Source organism: Sinocyclocheilus grahami, unplaced genomic scaffold (genome assembly GCF_001515645.1).
Source record: "Sinocyclocheilus grahami isolate Dianchi unplaced genomic scaffold, SAMN03320097.WGS_v1.1 scaffold12.1, whole genome shotgun sequence".
In the NCBI taxonomy this organism is placed as follows: Eukaryota; Metazoa; Chordata; class Actinopteri; order Cypriniformes; family Cyprinidae; genus Sinocyclocheilus; species Sinocyclocheilus grahami.
The window spans coordinates 1,601,462-1,618,393 of record NW_015505191.1 but is presented as its reverse complement, the minus strand read 5'-3'; the positions used below and the strand labels follow the sequence as shown (position 1 = coordinate 1,618,393).

Genomic DNA, 16,932 nt, shown 5'->3' with positions numbered 1-16,932 from the left:
ACATTTCATTCATTTTTATTAAGAGTTCTTAAAATCTAGATTTCAGATTTTGGAAGTGAATAGTGTATAGCCTACTTGGTAAAATATATATTACAAGAAACTAATTCAAGCTTTTAAAATGTGAAAAAAAAATTATATAATCCTAAAATGCATATACATTTATATATCACCTAAAATGAATATATAAAACTGTTTTGACATGCAGTTTCCTATTATAGTAGGTCTTTATTACTGTCAGTCTGCATAACTGGTATTTTTATATCTGGAAAACATAACTGTCAGTAAAGAAGAAAATAAATGATGCAGCTTGCAATACCAACAGTGCACTGCACTTTTGAAAATACTGCTCTCTTTAATATTACACCTGTTGGAAAACATAACCGGTCACATTCATCTCAGTCATATGATTGAACAGGTCGTTCAGAGGGGATGTCTGAATGGATGAAGAGAGCATGGGAAAATGTCATATCAATCAGAAGAGCTTATGCGTGCAACAGGTGGTGTCTTGCTTCGAGGGGAACCCTGTGGATGAGCATTCACACACACAAACAGAAACTGTTGTGCAGCTAATGTGAGTAATTGGTAAAAATATGTTATTGGTTATTAAGTAAAATGCTATAAGAGAGTACAAATGTGGACAAAGAATAGTCATACCCTCGGTTGGCCCTTTGAGTAGTTGACATGGGCATAGAGAAGCATAGCGATATCTTTGTGTCCAGCCTCCAGAGCAATGGACAGAGCAGTGCTCTCGTCCTACCAGCACACAGACACAAAACATACCAAGCAAAAGCACACAGACAAATTTAAACAAGAACATCAATTTAAAACACAAATGACTATATTACATCATTACTGTAAATCTTTTCTCTCAGATAGCCATGTGGTTACTCACATTGTCAGTCAGTGTGGCATCACAGCCTGGCTGGGCCAGTAAGAGTTTGACAATGTCAGCATGGCCGTGTTCACCAGCACACATTAGAGCAGTTGACCCCTCATCATCCTGGATGTTGACCTCTGCCCCAGCAGCCAGCAGAGCCCTGACCATATCTATACGCCCATGACTGACTGCGAGCATGAGAGCTGTCTGACCAGCCTATTGAGCAAACAGTACACAAAAGGATACACAGATACTCTTGGGTAGAACCTGTTTTCTCAATTACTCATATAAACATAGCTCAATATTCAGTCAAAAACATAGACAGACAGATACCTGGCTGGCCTTGGCATTAACATCTCCTCTGCTGAAGAGTTCTTGCACCACCATCATGTCGTCTTTCGTTTCCACGGCAGCCAGGGAGGCAAGCATTATGGGAGTATAACCAGCCTTATTCTGATGATCAACATTACATATTCCTGCATGAGAAGGAATCAAGACCAAATTAATTATCCACAATTGGAGCCCTTTATAAACCCTTTTGAGAGTGTCTCTCAAAAAGGGTATTTAACAAAGTATTGAGATGAAATTTTGTTATTGACCAAATACTTATTTTCCACCATAATTTGCAAATAAATTCTTTAAAAATCCTACAATGTGATTTTCTGGATTTTTTTTCTCATTTTGTCTCTCATAGTTGAGGTATACCTATGATGAAAATTACAGGCCTCTCTCATCTTTTTAAGTGGGAGAACTTGCACAATTGGTGGCTGACTAAATACTTTTTTCCCCCACTGTGTATATATATATATATATATGTCTCATACTCCCCAATGCTTTTTGATAAAAAATGCAGTTAAACAGTAATATTGTGAAATACGATTACATTTTAAAATAACTTTTCTATTTTAATAGATTTTAAAATGTAACTTATTCTTTTGATGGAATGCTGAATTTTCAGCAATCATTACTCGAGGCTTTAGTGTCACATGATTCTTCAGAAATCATTCTCAAAAGTATTCATGAATAGAAAGGTCATTAGAAAACCATTTATTTAATGGATTCTTGCTGAATAAAAGTATTTAAAAAGTATATACTTGGTTTTGAAATATTCAAAGCAGAACCAACAAGCACAACTAATACAGCTAAATAAAAAGTAATAATAGTACAGCTAAATAAATAATAAAAGAAAGTTATATAGAATGAACAGAAAAGTTTGATCTGGTGCGCTACTTCACAACAGATTAATCTATGATTATAGATGAATAAGTTTCAAGGTACCTGCAGCAAGCAGAATCTTTACTATGCTGAAATTAGAGTGCGACACACTGTAGTGGAGGGCTGTGTTGCCATTTTGGTCAGCCATGTTGGCCACATAGCACAGGACATCAGGCGAGACATGGCGACAAGTGAAGAGGAAGTCCTCCACGATCTGTGGACATGCCCTCTTCTGACTGGACACACAGAACCACTCCTGCTGCACTGTGCTCAGGCAGGAACGCTTTTACAAAGACAAACAGATAAAATGAAAAATAAATACATTTAACTAAAATGTTGGGTAGAGTATCTGGGCAAACCACACAGAAACCTTTTAGACATGCCAAGGCAAGAACAAAAATGACACCAAATAAATGAAGCAGGCTTAAATTACTTTTAACACAAAAAAGAAAATACAGCAACACTATAATTTTAAACTTCCCCAAATCCCACAGAATACCGAACAATCTGATCTATATGCCAGTGGGTAATTATGGGATATGAGTGAGTAAACATAGAACACATCAACAACTGAGCTTTTCAGACTGAAATACAGTTCCACAATACATCATAAATTAAGTTGGGTTTGTCCTTCTTTTGTTTTCCTGTTGTTGAGTTATATATTTCTGCGCCTTGAGAAGTTTCATAACCCTAAAACTGGCAACGTATCCTGTAGGATACAAACATTTGAGAGGCTGTGGGGAGAGGCAGGGAAAGTGTAGGTCTCATTTCTTGGTTTCATGTTGAAAGGGTGTTTGTTGTGAATATTTAGATATATTGACTTTATTCATACATTCTTTGTGTAACTCACAGGCAGCATTTAAAACTGCATGGCCGCCTGTAGTGGGAAATCTACTCACCCTCCTATAAAAGTTGATCTAGTTCACATATTTACACATGTTGGAGGGTACTTACCTGTTAAAAAAACCTGTTGTTCAGCATTAGCTTAACATTGAAATTTCATGAATTAAATGCTTACAGTTTTTGTAATCGGTCTCTAAATGTTTGTATCTCAGGGGATACGTCGCCCTTTTAGGGGTATAAATCAAGATATCAAAACACACACATATACATATACTCTGTGATTTTGTGGCTTGTGTTTTAGAAAATCAAATCTTTTTGTAATCTTGACAAAACACATATCGTTGGAAAGGTCTGACAGTCAAGGTTCCATCTTTGGTGACTGTTTTGTAATAGAAGTGATATTATGACAGAAAATTATTGATTTGTGACAGAAAACTGCATCAAAAGAAATCAATAGAGTTTGGGTGTCACCCAGTGGTTATTTTTGGTATAGTGCCCAAACAAAATCTCACAGGAACCACAATTTTGATGATATCAACTTCAAATTTGGAACATAACTTGGTTAGACATATGGCTTGGATTTGTATAGCAATTTGAAGTGCAACATATTTTATAAAGTGTTTATTTTATATACAATAAAAAAAAGTATACTGCATTATCTTTACTGCAAACTTAAACTTCTGTAACTTTTTTATACTTTCTTTTTTTGAAATGCTTTCACTTCAGCAATAATCTGCTATGTATCTTCTTTAAAAAGAGACCAACCTTAGATCTTATTAGATATTCCAAAGCGTTCAGGAATTATAACCATGTTGTAACAAGCATTGATAAACAAGTGTTCTGTTTTCAGTTAATTTATACCCCCAAACTGGCAATGTATCCTGTGGGATACAAACATTTCAATCAAAATTAAAAGTCATGCTTTGAAAAAAATGATCAAGTTGTATTATTTGTGTCCCAATAAGATGGAAAATAGCAATAAATACATTTTCTGATGTCTCTTTATGGTCTTGCCATTTTTAGGGATAAACATGTTTGCTCACTAAAGCTAGGCCTGTCTTGAGATGTTTCAACACTGTTGTTGTTGCTGCAAAGCAACTGAACACACTAACAATTCAGCCACTAACAATTTGGGTTAAATGATTACTCAGCAAAAGCCAAAGAGAAGTAAAAAAAAAAAAAAATGAATGAAACCTATACAATCTGTTATGTTAAAAAATTGTGATTTAAAGTCTGGGAATCCATCTCTGATAATAAAGGATATGCAAAACACATACATTCAAAGGGCTTTAAATGTTACAGACGAAGACTCCTCAAAAAGCATCTACTATACAGTAACTACTAATTGAAAAGAAGAAAAAAAACTGGAAACAATAAAAGCACTGACATTAAAACACAGATCTCTGTTACTGTTCTGAAACTCACCAGTTCTCTGTTGGATATAACCTTGTTGCCATTGAGGTGAACCTCCAGAGTTTGGCAGGCAGAAAGCATCTTCTCACTAAATTTATACCTATAGTAGAAAACAAATGTAACATGATAACGTTTTGCTAAACGGCATCATCTTGCACTGATAAAACAAAACTTGTTAGAAGCATGAACCTTTCTTTTCTCTTGGGAATCTTCCCTTTATATTTGGCACTCCCCTCTTTCTCCCTCTTTTCTCTTTTTTTCTGCTCTTCATCCTCAGAATCACCACCCTCAAACAGGGGGTCCACAGTACCTCTGTGTAGATGCAAAGAAAGAGAGAGATGTACAATTAAATGTACAATGCATAGGTATGAATAGCAATGCATATTATTCCAAATTAATCATACAACCAATCTGGTAAAATAATTCTAGTTCAACATTAAGAAAAAATGGGACACTGAGCTAAAATTTATTAGTTATGATTAAATAATGAAAGTCTTTATTTACCCATGTGAGGCAGGCTTAGGGTTCATACTATCCATGGACTTCAGATTGGTGCTTCTCCTTTTAATGATGGATCTGAGACAACGATCATCACTGGGTGAGCCTGAAAGAGATGCCATCATATTCCTGATTAAATTAATAAGATGGGACACAATATATGACTCAAAAATTATTTTCAAGTAAAATGTAATATTGCTTCTTGTTGTTGTTGATGTTGCTGATTTTGTTGTTGTTGCAGAATTCTTAAAACAGGTTTTTAAACTGAAGTTTCGGGATAAAATTAAATCTGCATACAGTTGATGTTTATCTCCCTTTCCTTGCAACATAATATTTAAATAATAAATAAGAAGAAATTAAGTCTTTTCTGAGGGAATCCTCTTATTTGCAGATCCTTGCCTAAATTTATTAGTTATGATTAAATAATGAAAGTCTTTATTTACCCATGTGAGGCAGGCTTAGGGTTCATACTATCCATGGACTTCAGATTGGTGCTTCTCCTTTTAATGATGGATCTGAGACAACGATCATCACTGGGTGAGCCTGAAAGAGATGCCATCATATTCCTGATTAAATTAATAAGATGGGACACAATATATGACTCAAAAATTATTTTCAAGTAAAATGTAATATTGCTTCTTGTTGTTGTTGATGTTGCTGATTTTGTTGTTGTTGCAGAATTCTTAAAACAGGTTTTTAAACTGAAGTTTCGGGATAAAATTAAATCTGCATACAGTTGATGTTTATCTCCCTTTCCTTGCAACATAATATTTAAATAATAAATAAGAAGAAATTAAGTCTTTTCTGAGGGAATCCTCTTATTTGCAGATCCTTGCCTAAAAAAAAAAAAGCTTAAAAATTCCTGAAAACATTCCATTGTTGTTCATGGTCTGGCATGACAGCACCTAAACATGCACACACTCCTTTATACACCACACACACCTGCTAAAGGCTCTTTTTATTCTGAAATAAAGACTCCTGAAACACAAACATTCCTGTCTTTCAGAAACCATGCGCAGAGTAGGCTTCCAGTGTGGATGGTATTCATGCCTGTGTCTGCCACATACCAAAAGACATGAGAGCATTCCACAAGCCAACAGCAACCCAAATATTCTAAGTGTAGGGCTTATTCAGCCAAAAGACAAACCAGAGAGTGCTATTTTCACCTCCTGTTCAAATTCCAATGCAAAAAGATTGCTCTGAAAAAAAGCCTCCTCCTTTCTGCTTCTTTTTGTGTCCTGCATGCACTTCTTTGTCGGGTGGAGTCATTTAGACCAGGATGCTATACTTTTGCTTGCTAACTGACTTGAGTTGCCTTTGAAACAAATAATACATACCATGAAGAGCAGCAGACATCTGCAACTTCATTTGATTTTTTTCTTTAACTTTTGAAGTTTCATTTGATGTCTGGTTTTGTGCAATGCCTGGGAGTTAGAATGAAAATGAAAGCAAACAATCAGCTGAAACCACAAAGTATCTAAAATTCCAAAAAATGCTTTCAAAGGCAAAAACACAAATATACACATCATTACCTCCAACTTGTTTATCTAAAACATCATGGGACTGTAGAATGACCTCATGTTTTGCCCCAGGGTGACTGTCAGTTAATAGGTCCTGTTGTTCTTTAAGTAATTTTTGCATGCGATCTATATAATGGTCAAGTCCAGGCTCAGTCTGCACAAACATTTGGCCCTCGGAGTCGCGTATTCTCCCGTCTCCCACTTCTACGCCAATGCTACGCGTCTTGACCGGATCTGGCAGACGGGATGGGCCACATGCAATGTTGCGCGTATGAAGTCCGATGAGGATATTCTCATTGATATTTGCCATTCCAACGCCCACGTCACGTGTCATAACATTAGGAACAGCAGGGATGCTTGTGCCGCTATCTAAGCATGCAGTGGTTCCAACAGAGCGCATCTGAACAGCAGCCACTCGGTCGCAAACCTTCCCATCTCCAACCGCTAGAGATCGGGTCATTGCATGTGGTGTGTTGGTATGTCTTTCTCTGGTCAGTGTGTGCTTTGTGTTGGTGCTGGCTTCAGAGATACAGGCTTGCAAAGTGCTGGTGCTGCGCGAGACGGTGCAAAAGGCTGTGCTGGTACGCTGAGACATGGTCTGAGGGATTGCCATCACACCCAAGTCAACACTTCGAACTGGGTCAGTGACAGTTCCTTGGGAAATTTGTGATTTGACAGATCTGACATCCACGTCGACCGTGCAGTCACCACAGCCCACTGTTTGGAAGGAAATGCTCCTTTTGTTCTCCATTGTCTCTGAGGTAATTGTGGCAGCATCACACACACACACTGTTGTCCCAGCACCTTGACTGTGTGTTGCCACACTCTTGCTTCCGACACACTGATCTTTTTGCTCTACTCTTTTGCGCACTTCCCACTCTTTCATAGGTGTATCTGGGCCAGACGATGCAACCTTCATCTCAGGTTTGCAGGAAACTCCAACATCAATGGAAATCTGCTCTAGTCCTCCTCCAACAGCAGAATGCACAAGGTTGGTGTGGTTTCCAACCCCAAGAGTGCGAGTTTGTGACTCAGTCTGGGTGGCGGTGCAGTTTACCTGCGGGTGTGCAGAGGAACTCTTGTCGGCGCGGTTTCTCGCTTCTGCTTCCCGCAGTTCACTCCTCAGCCTACCCATTTCTGCCTTGAGCATTGCTTCTTTAAGCTCTGCCTCCAGTATCTGAACCCGGTCACTTAAATGTTGGATGGTTTGCTGCTGCAACTCGGTTTCTGCTTCCTTGTCGGATACCACGCTGAGCATAGTCTCAGTGACGCCGACAGCCACTGACTGAGTCTCAAGCTTGGCATCGACAGCAACATCCTTACTGAAGTTTAATTTGTGGTGATGAATGGCATTGACTTTATCGATGCACCTGTCATCTCCAACTGCGACAGACGTTCGATCCCTCATATTGAAAGCTGAAGATTCAAGACGTGCATCTTGGATCTTCCTTTCAAGCAATTGCATTTCAAAACTGAGCTGTTGAAAATCCGTCAGACCAGAGATGGCACTGTGCTCCCAACCCTCCATCGCTGGTTTGCTGTTCAATTCTTGTAAATCTTTGTCAATGCTAGCGCTAGATTTTTGAGCTTCCTCTTGGCTCTTGACCAAGGCGGTCAGTTGTCTCTTTTCTTCCTGCAAAACAGCAATCTTCACCTGTAGGACAGGAATGGCCTTCACTTGCTCCTCCAGGTCCTTTAATCTTCGTAAAGCAGCTGCCATCTGATCCCTGACCATCTGCAGGTGGAGTGGGCTCACACCGTTCACTGGAGATGCCCGGCCTGAGCTTGAGGGGCTGATTTTTAGGCCGCTCCCCAATAACAAGGTACCTTGCCTGGGCTGGTCTAAGACTGTCATCTTAGCACCTTGATTTAGGGCACTCCAGCTTGTGTATGGAGACAGAGTACCGGTAGATCCAAGACCACCAAAACTGGCCAGTCTCCGCCGAGGCTGTGGTTCTAGAGGTCCTTGCTGCGATGAGCCTTTCTCATGTTCCAAACGCCTGCATGTTTCCATCAGAGTCTTTTCTACTAGAGGATTTGATTTGGTTGGGGTAGGATGTTGTGTGGCTGGGGTAGGCGTCCCGTGTTCATCCCTCTGAGAGGTAACTAGGTCTTGAGGGACCTCTGGTCTTTGACTGGAAGATTTAGGTTTGGAATGGGGAAGTGGCGGTCTTCTATTGTTGACAGAAGAAGAGGAAGAGGATGAAGAGAGAGAGGTTTTCTTGGCTTCATCACTGCTCACCGAGGACAAAGACTCTGAGGAAGTCCAGTGTGGGGGGTTTATGATGCGTTGCGGCTCAGAGGCAGCATTTGCCACCCCCGGCCGCTTGTTAAAATGCAGTCGGCGAATGGTGTCACTTCGCTCGATATCATCCACGTATTTAACAAAGTCTAAGTCAAGCTGGTACCCATATGGTGTATTGATGCTGAACGGGCTACTCTGGAAAGTGTCAGCAGAGATCTCACTCCAGTCTGTTTAAACAAAGAAGACAAAAATGACCTTAGCAGAGAAATTTGGAAGAGAACAGAAAGTTTAATATGAATGCGTATTTATCATAACTTTTTTGTAAAAGCTAAAAATACACTTCCAGGCCACGGGCATGAAAATGTATGTCTGTAGAAATAACTGACATGCCTGAAAACACAATGTTAAAAAAAAAAAAACACAGAACAAAATTGAGACTTGCGGAAACCAAAAAGAAAACCATTTCAGAGTTCAAAATAAAATAGTAAGTACATACATATTCTTTGCAATCTAGAAACATTACAAATGGCAACATTCTCAACTTTCAAAATGTATCTGATTTCTGTGAGAAAGTAGTATGCATTCCTTATTAAAACCCTCAAATGTCAATCAAAATTATATAGATAAATATCTAAAAGATGACATATTCTTTTTCTTACCTGATGATTAGAATTTCCACAAAAACTGTTGTAAATCTAAAGTTCAACTGCTCTCTTTCTCCTCTCTGTCCTTGTCTTATTCTGTCTACTCTCCTCCTCCAGGAGGCCTTAAGGCTCTTATTTTGCATTTCTCTCCACCCACTGATTTTTTATTCCCTTCCTCTTTCATCCACTCAAGCACTCTAAAACATTTCCTTTGAAAAGGAATAAAAACCACACTAACCATGCCTTTATACAGAAAATAACCCCAATCAAATACAAACAAATCTACCCCCTTACATTATTCAGAAAAAAAAGAGAGAATGCAAATCAAAACCATTTTAGTGATAACTGGTGAAACTCCAACTGCAGAGTTGCTGATTCTTACGTTGTCGATGGAAATGTGTTTCTTGAGTCATGGCAGCTGCTGATTGACGATACCGCTGTTAAATTTCTCAGCAGTGGAAACGCTGGGAAAACAAGAACAGACAATAATATATAATCAGAGTACATTAAACATATCACAGATGTGCCTATTGTTGTTTAGCTGATAAAAAGTATTATATATTATAACTCAATGACAAAGTATTGCAACCAGAGCTCTGCTATTAATCTTTTCTTGTTCCACAAGAAACTGTTACAGGTAGGGTTTTATCCAGACTGCAAGCTGTATTTCATGTAACAATTTAAAACTCAAGCCACTTCAATCAAACAATATATAAACAAAAATATAAAACTGGACAGGTGTAAGATTCAGGTTTTGTGTCTGCTTATTTATGGTTAACAGAGATTCATTATCTTTTCATATTCTGCCCCCTGCTGGAGATATGAAATGTAAGCAGTCTGTAGTTCTGCAATACACCACCTGAAGAGAGAGGCTGAAAGAATGAGAAAGGCAATGATAGTGAAACATGAATGGATTGTTAAAAAATTGTTCTTTTCTCAGTCTTTTGGATAAACTGGTTTGAATATATATATATTTTCATAGTTTTTACAGTTGCTGCTGCTGTTATATGCAGCGTTATAACTCAGTGACACACTAACAGCAACAAGCAAAACCACATGTGTCCACAATGTAATGTCACTTCCTTCCGATTATGACAGAAATGAAGAATGAAAGAGACCCTGCAAATCAGGAGAAGCTTGCACTGTCACTGCAGACAGATATCTGAAATATGAGACCTGCATGGGGTAAAGCATTGTGTCAGCTGAATTGCTTGGCACTGAAAGGACACGGACTGATCCATGAACACACACACATATATGATATAAGCATAAAGGCTTTAGGGCATAAAGTAACACCTGAGAATAACTAAGAAAATAAATGTAAAACACAACTGATGAAAGACAAAACAAAGTTCTGTATAATTTCTTTTGGCACATATTAAGAAATACAGTTGTTTTCGCACTGCAGAAAAACAAATATGAACTGAAATGACTACTCATGGTTAAATCAATTATGCATCTAATATGCATATAATTTGCAAAACATTGATAACAGACAAAAACTACAAATGAACTGGATTACTAAATGTAACAAATGCCCATGCTGTTGATTTGTCAGCACTCTAGCAAAACAACTAATATGTAATCCTTAAACACAGACAAAGGCTGTTTTGTTGGAATGCAATGAAAGAGGGAAAAGCAATCTGGTTAGCTTTACTGGATACTGCATTCTTTAAGGGGAAAAATATGTATGTGTGCAATAATGGACATAATCTGCTCCTGGTACAGACCAGTATATCTTGGGCTGTACCAGGAGCTACATACTAATTTGAGACTAGCTCAGCTGTACCACAGAACCCAGATTCTTAACTAATACCACCGTCATATTTAATTAATGTAAACATAACTTAAATAGAGAGTGCAGTAACCAATACTTTGTATTTTGGCAGCAATAATTACTCTACCTTGCCTTGAGACATTTTTAAACCTTTCTCTGAAACATTAATGATATTTACATACATTTAAAGACTCCAAAACGCCATCTCTGCAGCAATATATTTCTGGACAGCCCAAAGGAACGACTAAATAATACAGTGAATAACTTTCAAAAAGATAGACTATCCCATCTGCACTAGTGCAGGTGAGTCTGTTGTTTACATACCAGAGCGAAGCCCAGCTTCAGAGAGGAACACGAACACTGCTCAGCGTTTCTTCTGCGTTTACAATTGAACACTGTTGTTTATCTGGAAACAGTGCTCCAGTTTTGAAAGCTTAGCGTGAACGGTCAGTCCTGGAGTAACTTTATCATGCTGCTCTCTGTAGATATGCGTATGGAGGAGTTGCTGCTTACGTCATGACGCATTACGGCAGGTGTGCAGTGCAGCAGAGGTCTATCAGCGTCAATTCGTAATAGCGTGCTACTTCGTACTTATTTCAATTTAAAATAACCACATGTATGGTTCTGGGGTATATGTTTATATATGGTTTGTATAAAAATGTAAAAATAATATATAAAAAAAATTCCATTGAATTTACAATTATAAAAATGTAGCCTAATGCTGTAAAATGCATAGAAGTTAAATCAGAAACGAATGTTTTGTCAAAACTCAAGTTAACTCTAAGAATGACAGATGTCTTCAGGATTAAAGTGACATCTGCTGGTCATTTTCTGAAGTACAGATCTATCGTTAGAGATGTGCATTGGGAAGAAACAATAAATAACAGGCCTACACATTTTACTTTAGTGAATAAAGACGGGTTTGCTTAGAAAGTCTATTTCTGCAGGCTACATACCTTAAGGTCTACAAAGGTCTATAGAAAAGCTATTGATCATTTTTTTCAATATTATTTTTTAGCTAAATGTAAACTAAAATAATCATGAAACTCTTATCAACTCATGACACAACTTAAATGTAACATGACTTGTTTTGTAATTACTTATTGATGAAAAAAGTACTAATCACGAATTATTAATTAATATAATTAAAAATTAAATATATATAATATTGTAAACACGTGACAACTTGGCCTGACAAAACGTATAAAAAATATCCTTAGCCTAAGAACAATTTTAACCCTTTGGATAAACTTCATTATGGTTTTATTGTTCCTGTTTGCTCAACAAAAATATAAGAATACATTTTTTTTTTAAATTTAATTTAAAGTATTTTACTAGTTAATTAAAAACAAAAAAAAGGAAAATAAAAAGGAGATGTCTGACTTAAACGTTCTATGTGTATGCTTACTACTGTAATTACAGGAAGTTATCAAACATTTCTATAAAAATATAGTCACATAACATACACCATGTTTTCAAAAGATACAATACAATCATTTTTCATGTATCAGTTTATTAGGCAGTTGTATTTACAAATCATCTTTTAAACTGTAAATGATCAGTAATTATCTGTAAATTTACATTGGCAAGCCTCCATGAGGTGCATCTCTGCACAGATAATCAACATAAATGCAGATAAGAGAAGAACATCAACAGATTTTCTAAACTTCTTTTCGATGGCTGAATAAACAGCATGTGGAGACACTGAAATGGTTCCCTAGAGATAAAGAAGAGTTAACATTTGAATTAGACAACTACACAGGGAAATAACCTTTGGGGGAAAAAAAGATAAAGGGGACAGAGCAAAACTAAATTTCTCTGGATTTGTCTTAAGCTGACTTGCAAAGCACAGATTGTCAAGTTTAAGCTCATAAATCTCATTAATAGAGATTCTGAAATGAGTTTAGAACAAAAACAATATCATCCTTTTAGGAAACTAGATCTAAACGTAACAAAGACTCAAGAATTCCAGAAGGTCGAATCAGAATTACTGGCCTTAAATCTCCTTTTCTTTTTGAGAATATGATACTGCTGCATTCATAAGAACTAAGAGTTATTTCTTTAATGCGGTAAGAATGTGTGTTAAGACATTCAGACTTTAAAATGTAAATATGCTGTGCCATACATACCATAGAATAAATGTATTATTTAAAATTATGTCTTAGCTTTTTTAGCATTGAATTTGGGACATTTAATTTGAACATAGCTGGAGCTCTGGGCAGGCAAATGAACAAGAGCAACTTACTTAAAACTTATATTGTTTTCCTTTTCATCTATGAAACATACGTTGAAAGAACTGATAAGAAGAAGAGGATTACTCCTGTCAGTAAGCTCCTACATAACATAATTTCATTCATTGTTAACAGGTTGCAGTTCTTTCCTTTGTGAACTTTTGTATAATTTTGTTTATTACACAGGCTCATATGAGGGCACATAAAGTCACATGCAAGTAGGAAGCGCTTTTCTATTTTATGATCTTAACGATTATGACTTTGCAAACACAGTATTAAGGAGATCGCTCAGTGTGCGCCAATATTTCAATTCTAATTTGTTCTTTTTTTCCATTTTCATTGTGGTGATAAACTTTATTAGACACCTCAGCGGTGTGTGTGTTTTTTTACATCTCAGCCAACATAAAAAAAAAACAAGTTTTAATACTGGGCCTGTCTTACTACAGATACTTAATTTGTAAAAGTGGTGGGGATACAAAAACATTTGATTTCTTTCTTTAAGGAGAACTTCTTTTTCAAGCAACCACTGTTTTGTAAAACAAATAAAATAACAGTAAAAAAAATGTTTTTGATAAAGCAGTGTATGGAATAAAACATCTTACAGTGATACAATCAAATATTTCTTTTAAAAAAATCCAGTCCAATATCACAATTTTAATAATCTACAACCCCATTTAAAGCACTGATAAATATAAATCCAAATGCATGTTTAAATTCTGTATATACTTAAATTTATGTAAAATGTGAGCGAATAGAAAAAAAGACTAAGGTGTGACAAACAAACAAAAATCTATGAAACAGAGGCAAGGACATTGCACTCCTTCAGGATAAATGGGTTTAATATCGGTCTCTTCCTTAAGAAAGGCTGACTTATCAAGTTGTCCCTTTGTGTTAAAGTGCCCACCACGTTAAATTGGCCCCGCTTTTTAAGACGGCTCCTCCTAATCGAGTGCCCTTCCCAGTAGGCCTCATCAATGGTATAACCAGTTCTGACACTGGCCCACAAAAACTTACAGGTAAAACTGTGCAAAAGCGCTTTCTGTCTTACTCGTCGTCCCACATGCCTCACAAGGGCTCTTTCTTTATATATCTCTTGGTCCGCCACGAATCGCAACAGCATTGTGTACAGTACAGCTAGCTCAGTGTATAACTCATTTAAATGCACCTCTACGCCTCACTCTGCAAGGAAATACTTGCTATAAAACCCAGAAAAGAATAGTAAAACCATCTCTAAAAGAGTTTAGACACTATAGAGTGGCTTAGCAATCTTTCTGACATCTTAACTGTGGCACAAAAAAACAACCTCCATCCTTTTCCTCCTTGTACCTTTTCTCAATCCTCTTAAACAGGCTGATCCTGGCGACTGTAGAGCCACAGACCATTCAGCTTTTTTAGGCGAGTGGGATGCATGGAGTCTTGAGTCCGTCCGCATGCTTATTGCTCTAAAGACACTGAGAAAGAAAAAGAGAGACGAAAAGAACAGAGATAGAAAAACTGCTGTGGATGATGACACCGATATCAGAGGACGAAGAGGTAGACAGCATTCCAGAAGAAAGAGAAAAGAAGCCAGAGAGTGAGAGGGAAGACAGAGGAGAGTGAGAGAGAAGGCATCAGAGGAAGCACAAGTTATCGTGCTAGCAGCTTGATGAGGTTGGCGCACATCTCAAAGAACTCTATGGTGTGACTTCCTGGGCGGGGGAGGGGGATCTCTCCCCCTGTGGAATCCACTGAGGAGGTAAGAGAAGAAGCCAGAGAGCCTTCTGCCGCTTTCCCTACGGATATCGGAGGCGTGGAAGGAGCGGACACGTCGCCCTTTGCTGCATCCTCACATTCGTTTTTTTCATTCCTGTCGTTCTTTAGGGTAGTCCGGTAGTTACCGACTGAGCCAGAGCGGTGAGGTGTGGCAGTCCCTGATTTTACTTCTACCATGTCATCTAAATGAAACAGAACAGAAGGCTTTAGAGAGTGAAATCCAGAACACTCCGCAACCGAATTTTGGTTATGATTCCTTTTCTGGAATGATCATTGAGATTTTAGCAGAACCAATATAACATTTAAGAAATAAATATTGTTTTAATTTACATTCTTACGTAAAGTGTTTTCAAATTTCATGCTAATTTGTTACTAAAAATAACTACATTAGCACAATGCAATAACTAGTTTTAAATGCCAAAAAATATTTTATTTATATTTTATTTATATACAGACAGAAGAATGTGGTTAAATTAAATTAATTTTTATAAAATACTATTGATTACGAAACTCACAATGTGTATTTTTACATGTTGTCAAATGAACAACCATTGAGCAACTACACTGTTACAGTCTCACAAGACTGTTTAAGTGAAGTGACATGTGGCCAAGTATGGTGACCCATACTAGGAATTAGTGCTCTGCATTTAACCCATCCTTAGTGCACACACACAGCAGTGAACACACACACACACCGTGAACACACACCCGGAGCAGTGGGCAGCCATTTATGCTGCGGCGCCCGGGGAGCAGTTGGGGGTTCGGTACCTTGCTCAAGGGCACCTCAGTCATGGTATTGAAGGTGAGAGAGAGTGCTGTACATTCACTCCCCCCACCTACAATCCCTGCCGGCACGAGACTCGAACCCGCAACCTTTGGGTTACGAGTCCGACTCTCTAACCATTATAGGCCACGACTTCCCCTTAAGTAATGAATAACATGGTAACACTTTGGACATCCTGAAATAATATTTGCATTCAGTACAAGAGTCAGATTTATTTAATTACCACTCTGTGTGATTCATATCCTTATGTGTGTGATTATGTATACATTTTTATATATTTTTTATTAATTACTGTAAATTAAAGTACCAACTAGTAAATAAATAAATAAATACGTTTTAAAGCACTGAATAAAACCACACACACAAGGTGACAATTTTACCATCTATGCTCCTGAAGTCTAGTAAATAGGTCCTGCTGTCCACCTGGTAGAGCTGGAGGCTCATCTTTGTATGTATGCCAGTGACTGGGTTCTTCCTCCGCACTCGCAAGTAATAAGGATTAACTACCTATCAAACCACAGAGGAAAAAAAACCGTCAGCTCAGTAAAATGTGACTGTAATGGATCTAAAGTTCATTAATATTCAGCAAGGCTTTTAACTTTAAAAGGGACTGGTACATTGCACTGTAACACTGTTTTGAGAAAGTCTGAATGGCGTACTCCTGAATAGCACATGATAAGAGGCCGCTATGAGATAAGACAAAGAACGAAAACTATTATTCACAAAGACATGTAAGCCACTTCCCTCTAAAACTGATGACTCACTCAGTCAAGCATACATGAACTTCAGCCAGACACACAAAGCAAAAATATAAACACCCTCTGCCACAGGTTTTTATTTTACCATATTACTGTTTCACTGTATTTTTTGACCAAACAAATGCAGCTTTGTGAGCATAAAAGACTTCAAAAAGGTTTCAAAAACATATATAAAAATAAATATCTTACTGACCCCAACCTTTTGAACGAAGTGCACTATTAAAAACAAATTCTGTCCTTAATACATTAGAGGTTCTGTTTAGCTCAGAGGTGTTATAATAATGACAGTAAGATATGCAGATATCATTCTATTCTATTTGGCCTGCCTGTATATATGTGTGTGTGTGTGTATGTGTGTGAGAGTGAGTGAGAGAG

General features: G+C 37.5%; 2 protein-coding genes across 4 annotated transcripts in view; both read right to left on the bottom strand.

The window, feature by feature from the left end:
- Positions 1–207: 207 nt before the first annotated feature.
- LOC107597012 (KN motif and ankyrin repeat domain-containing protein 1-like) lies at positions 208–14,667 on the bottom strand. 3 transcript variants are annotated; one of them, XM_016287916.1, is made up of 12 exons: positions 14,590–14,667; positions 9,638–9,719; positions 6,379–8,838; positions 6,184–6,270; positions 5,290–5,389; positions 4,538–4,660; positions 4,361–4,448; positions 2,156–2,375; positions 1,211–1,353; positions 893–1,093; positions 655–753; positions 208–555 (listed from the first exon to the last, which is right to left on the bottom strand). In XM_016287916.1, exons 2-12 carry the CDS (start codon positions 9,666–9,668, stop codon positions 469–471), a joined length of 3,639 nt encoding a protein of 1,212 aa, XP_016143402.1. In that variant the 5' UTR covers positions 9,669–9,719; positions 14,590–14,667; the 3' UTR covers positions 208–468. The 3 variants fall into 3 exon arrangements, with proteins under 3 accessions (XP_016143402.1, XP_016143396.1, XP_016143410.1); XM_016287910.1 differs by lacking the exon at positions 14,590–14,667 and adding an exon at positions 11,357–11,555; XM_016287924.1 differs by lacking the exon at positions 14,590–14,667 and adding an exon at positions 11,357–11,555 and having other exon boundaries at positions 208–522.
- The window catches only part of LOC107597029 (5'-AMP-activated protein kinase catalytic subunit alpha-1-like), a 14,053-nt gene continuing 10,940 nt past the window's right edge, over positions 13,820–16,932 (bottom strand). Inside the window, exons 9-10 of the mRNA XM_016287938.1 lie at positions 16,180–16,306; positions 13,820–15,197 (exon numbers count right to left, since the gene is read on the bottom strand). Of these exons, the coding sequence (XP_016143424.1) occupies positions 14,890–15,197; positions 16,180–16,306 (435 nt within the window). The 3' untranslated portion in view covers positions 13,820–14,889. The remainder of the gene's footprint in view (positions 15,198–16,179; positions 16,307–16,932) is intronic.

Bases quoted from the DNA above. Each gene is read 5' to 3' on its own strand.
- LOC107597012 (XM_016287916.1), bottom strand. From the start codon at position 9,668: ATGACTCAAGAAACACATTTCCATCGACAAC. The intron at 8,839-9,637 runs GTAAGAATCAGC...TTGTTTAAACAG, and splicing joins AACACATTTCCATCGACAAC to ACTGGAGTGAGATCTCTGCT. The intron at 556-654 runs GTATGACTATTC...GCTGCACAACAG, and splicing joins ACTCAAAGGGCCAACCGAGG to TTTCTGTTTGTGTGTGTGAA.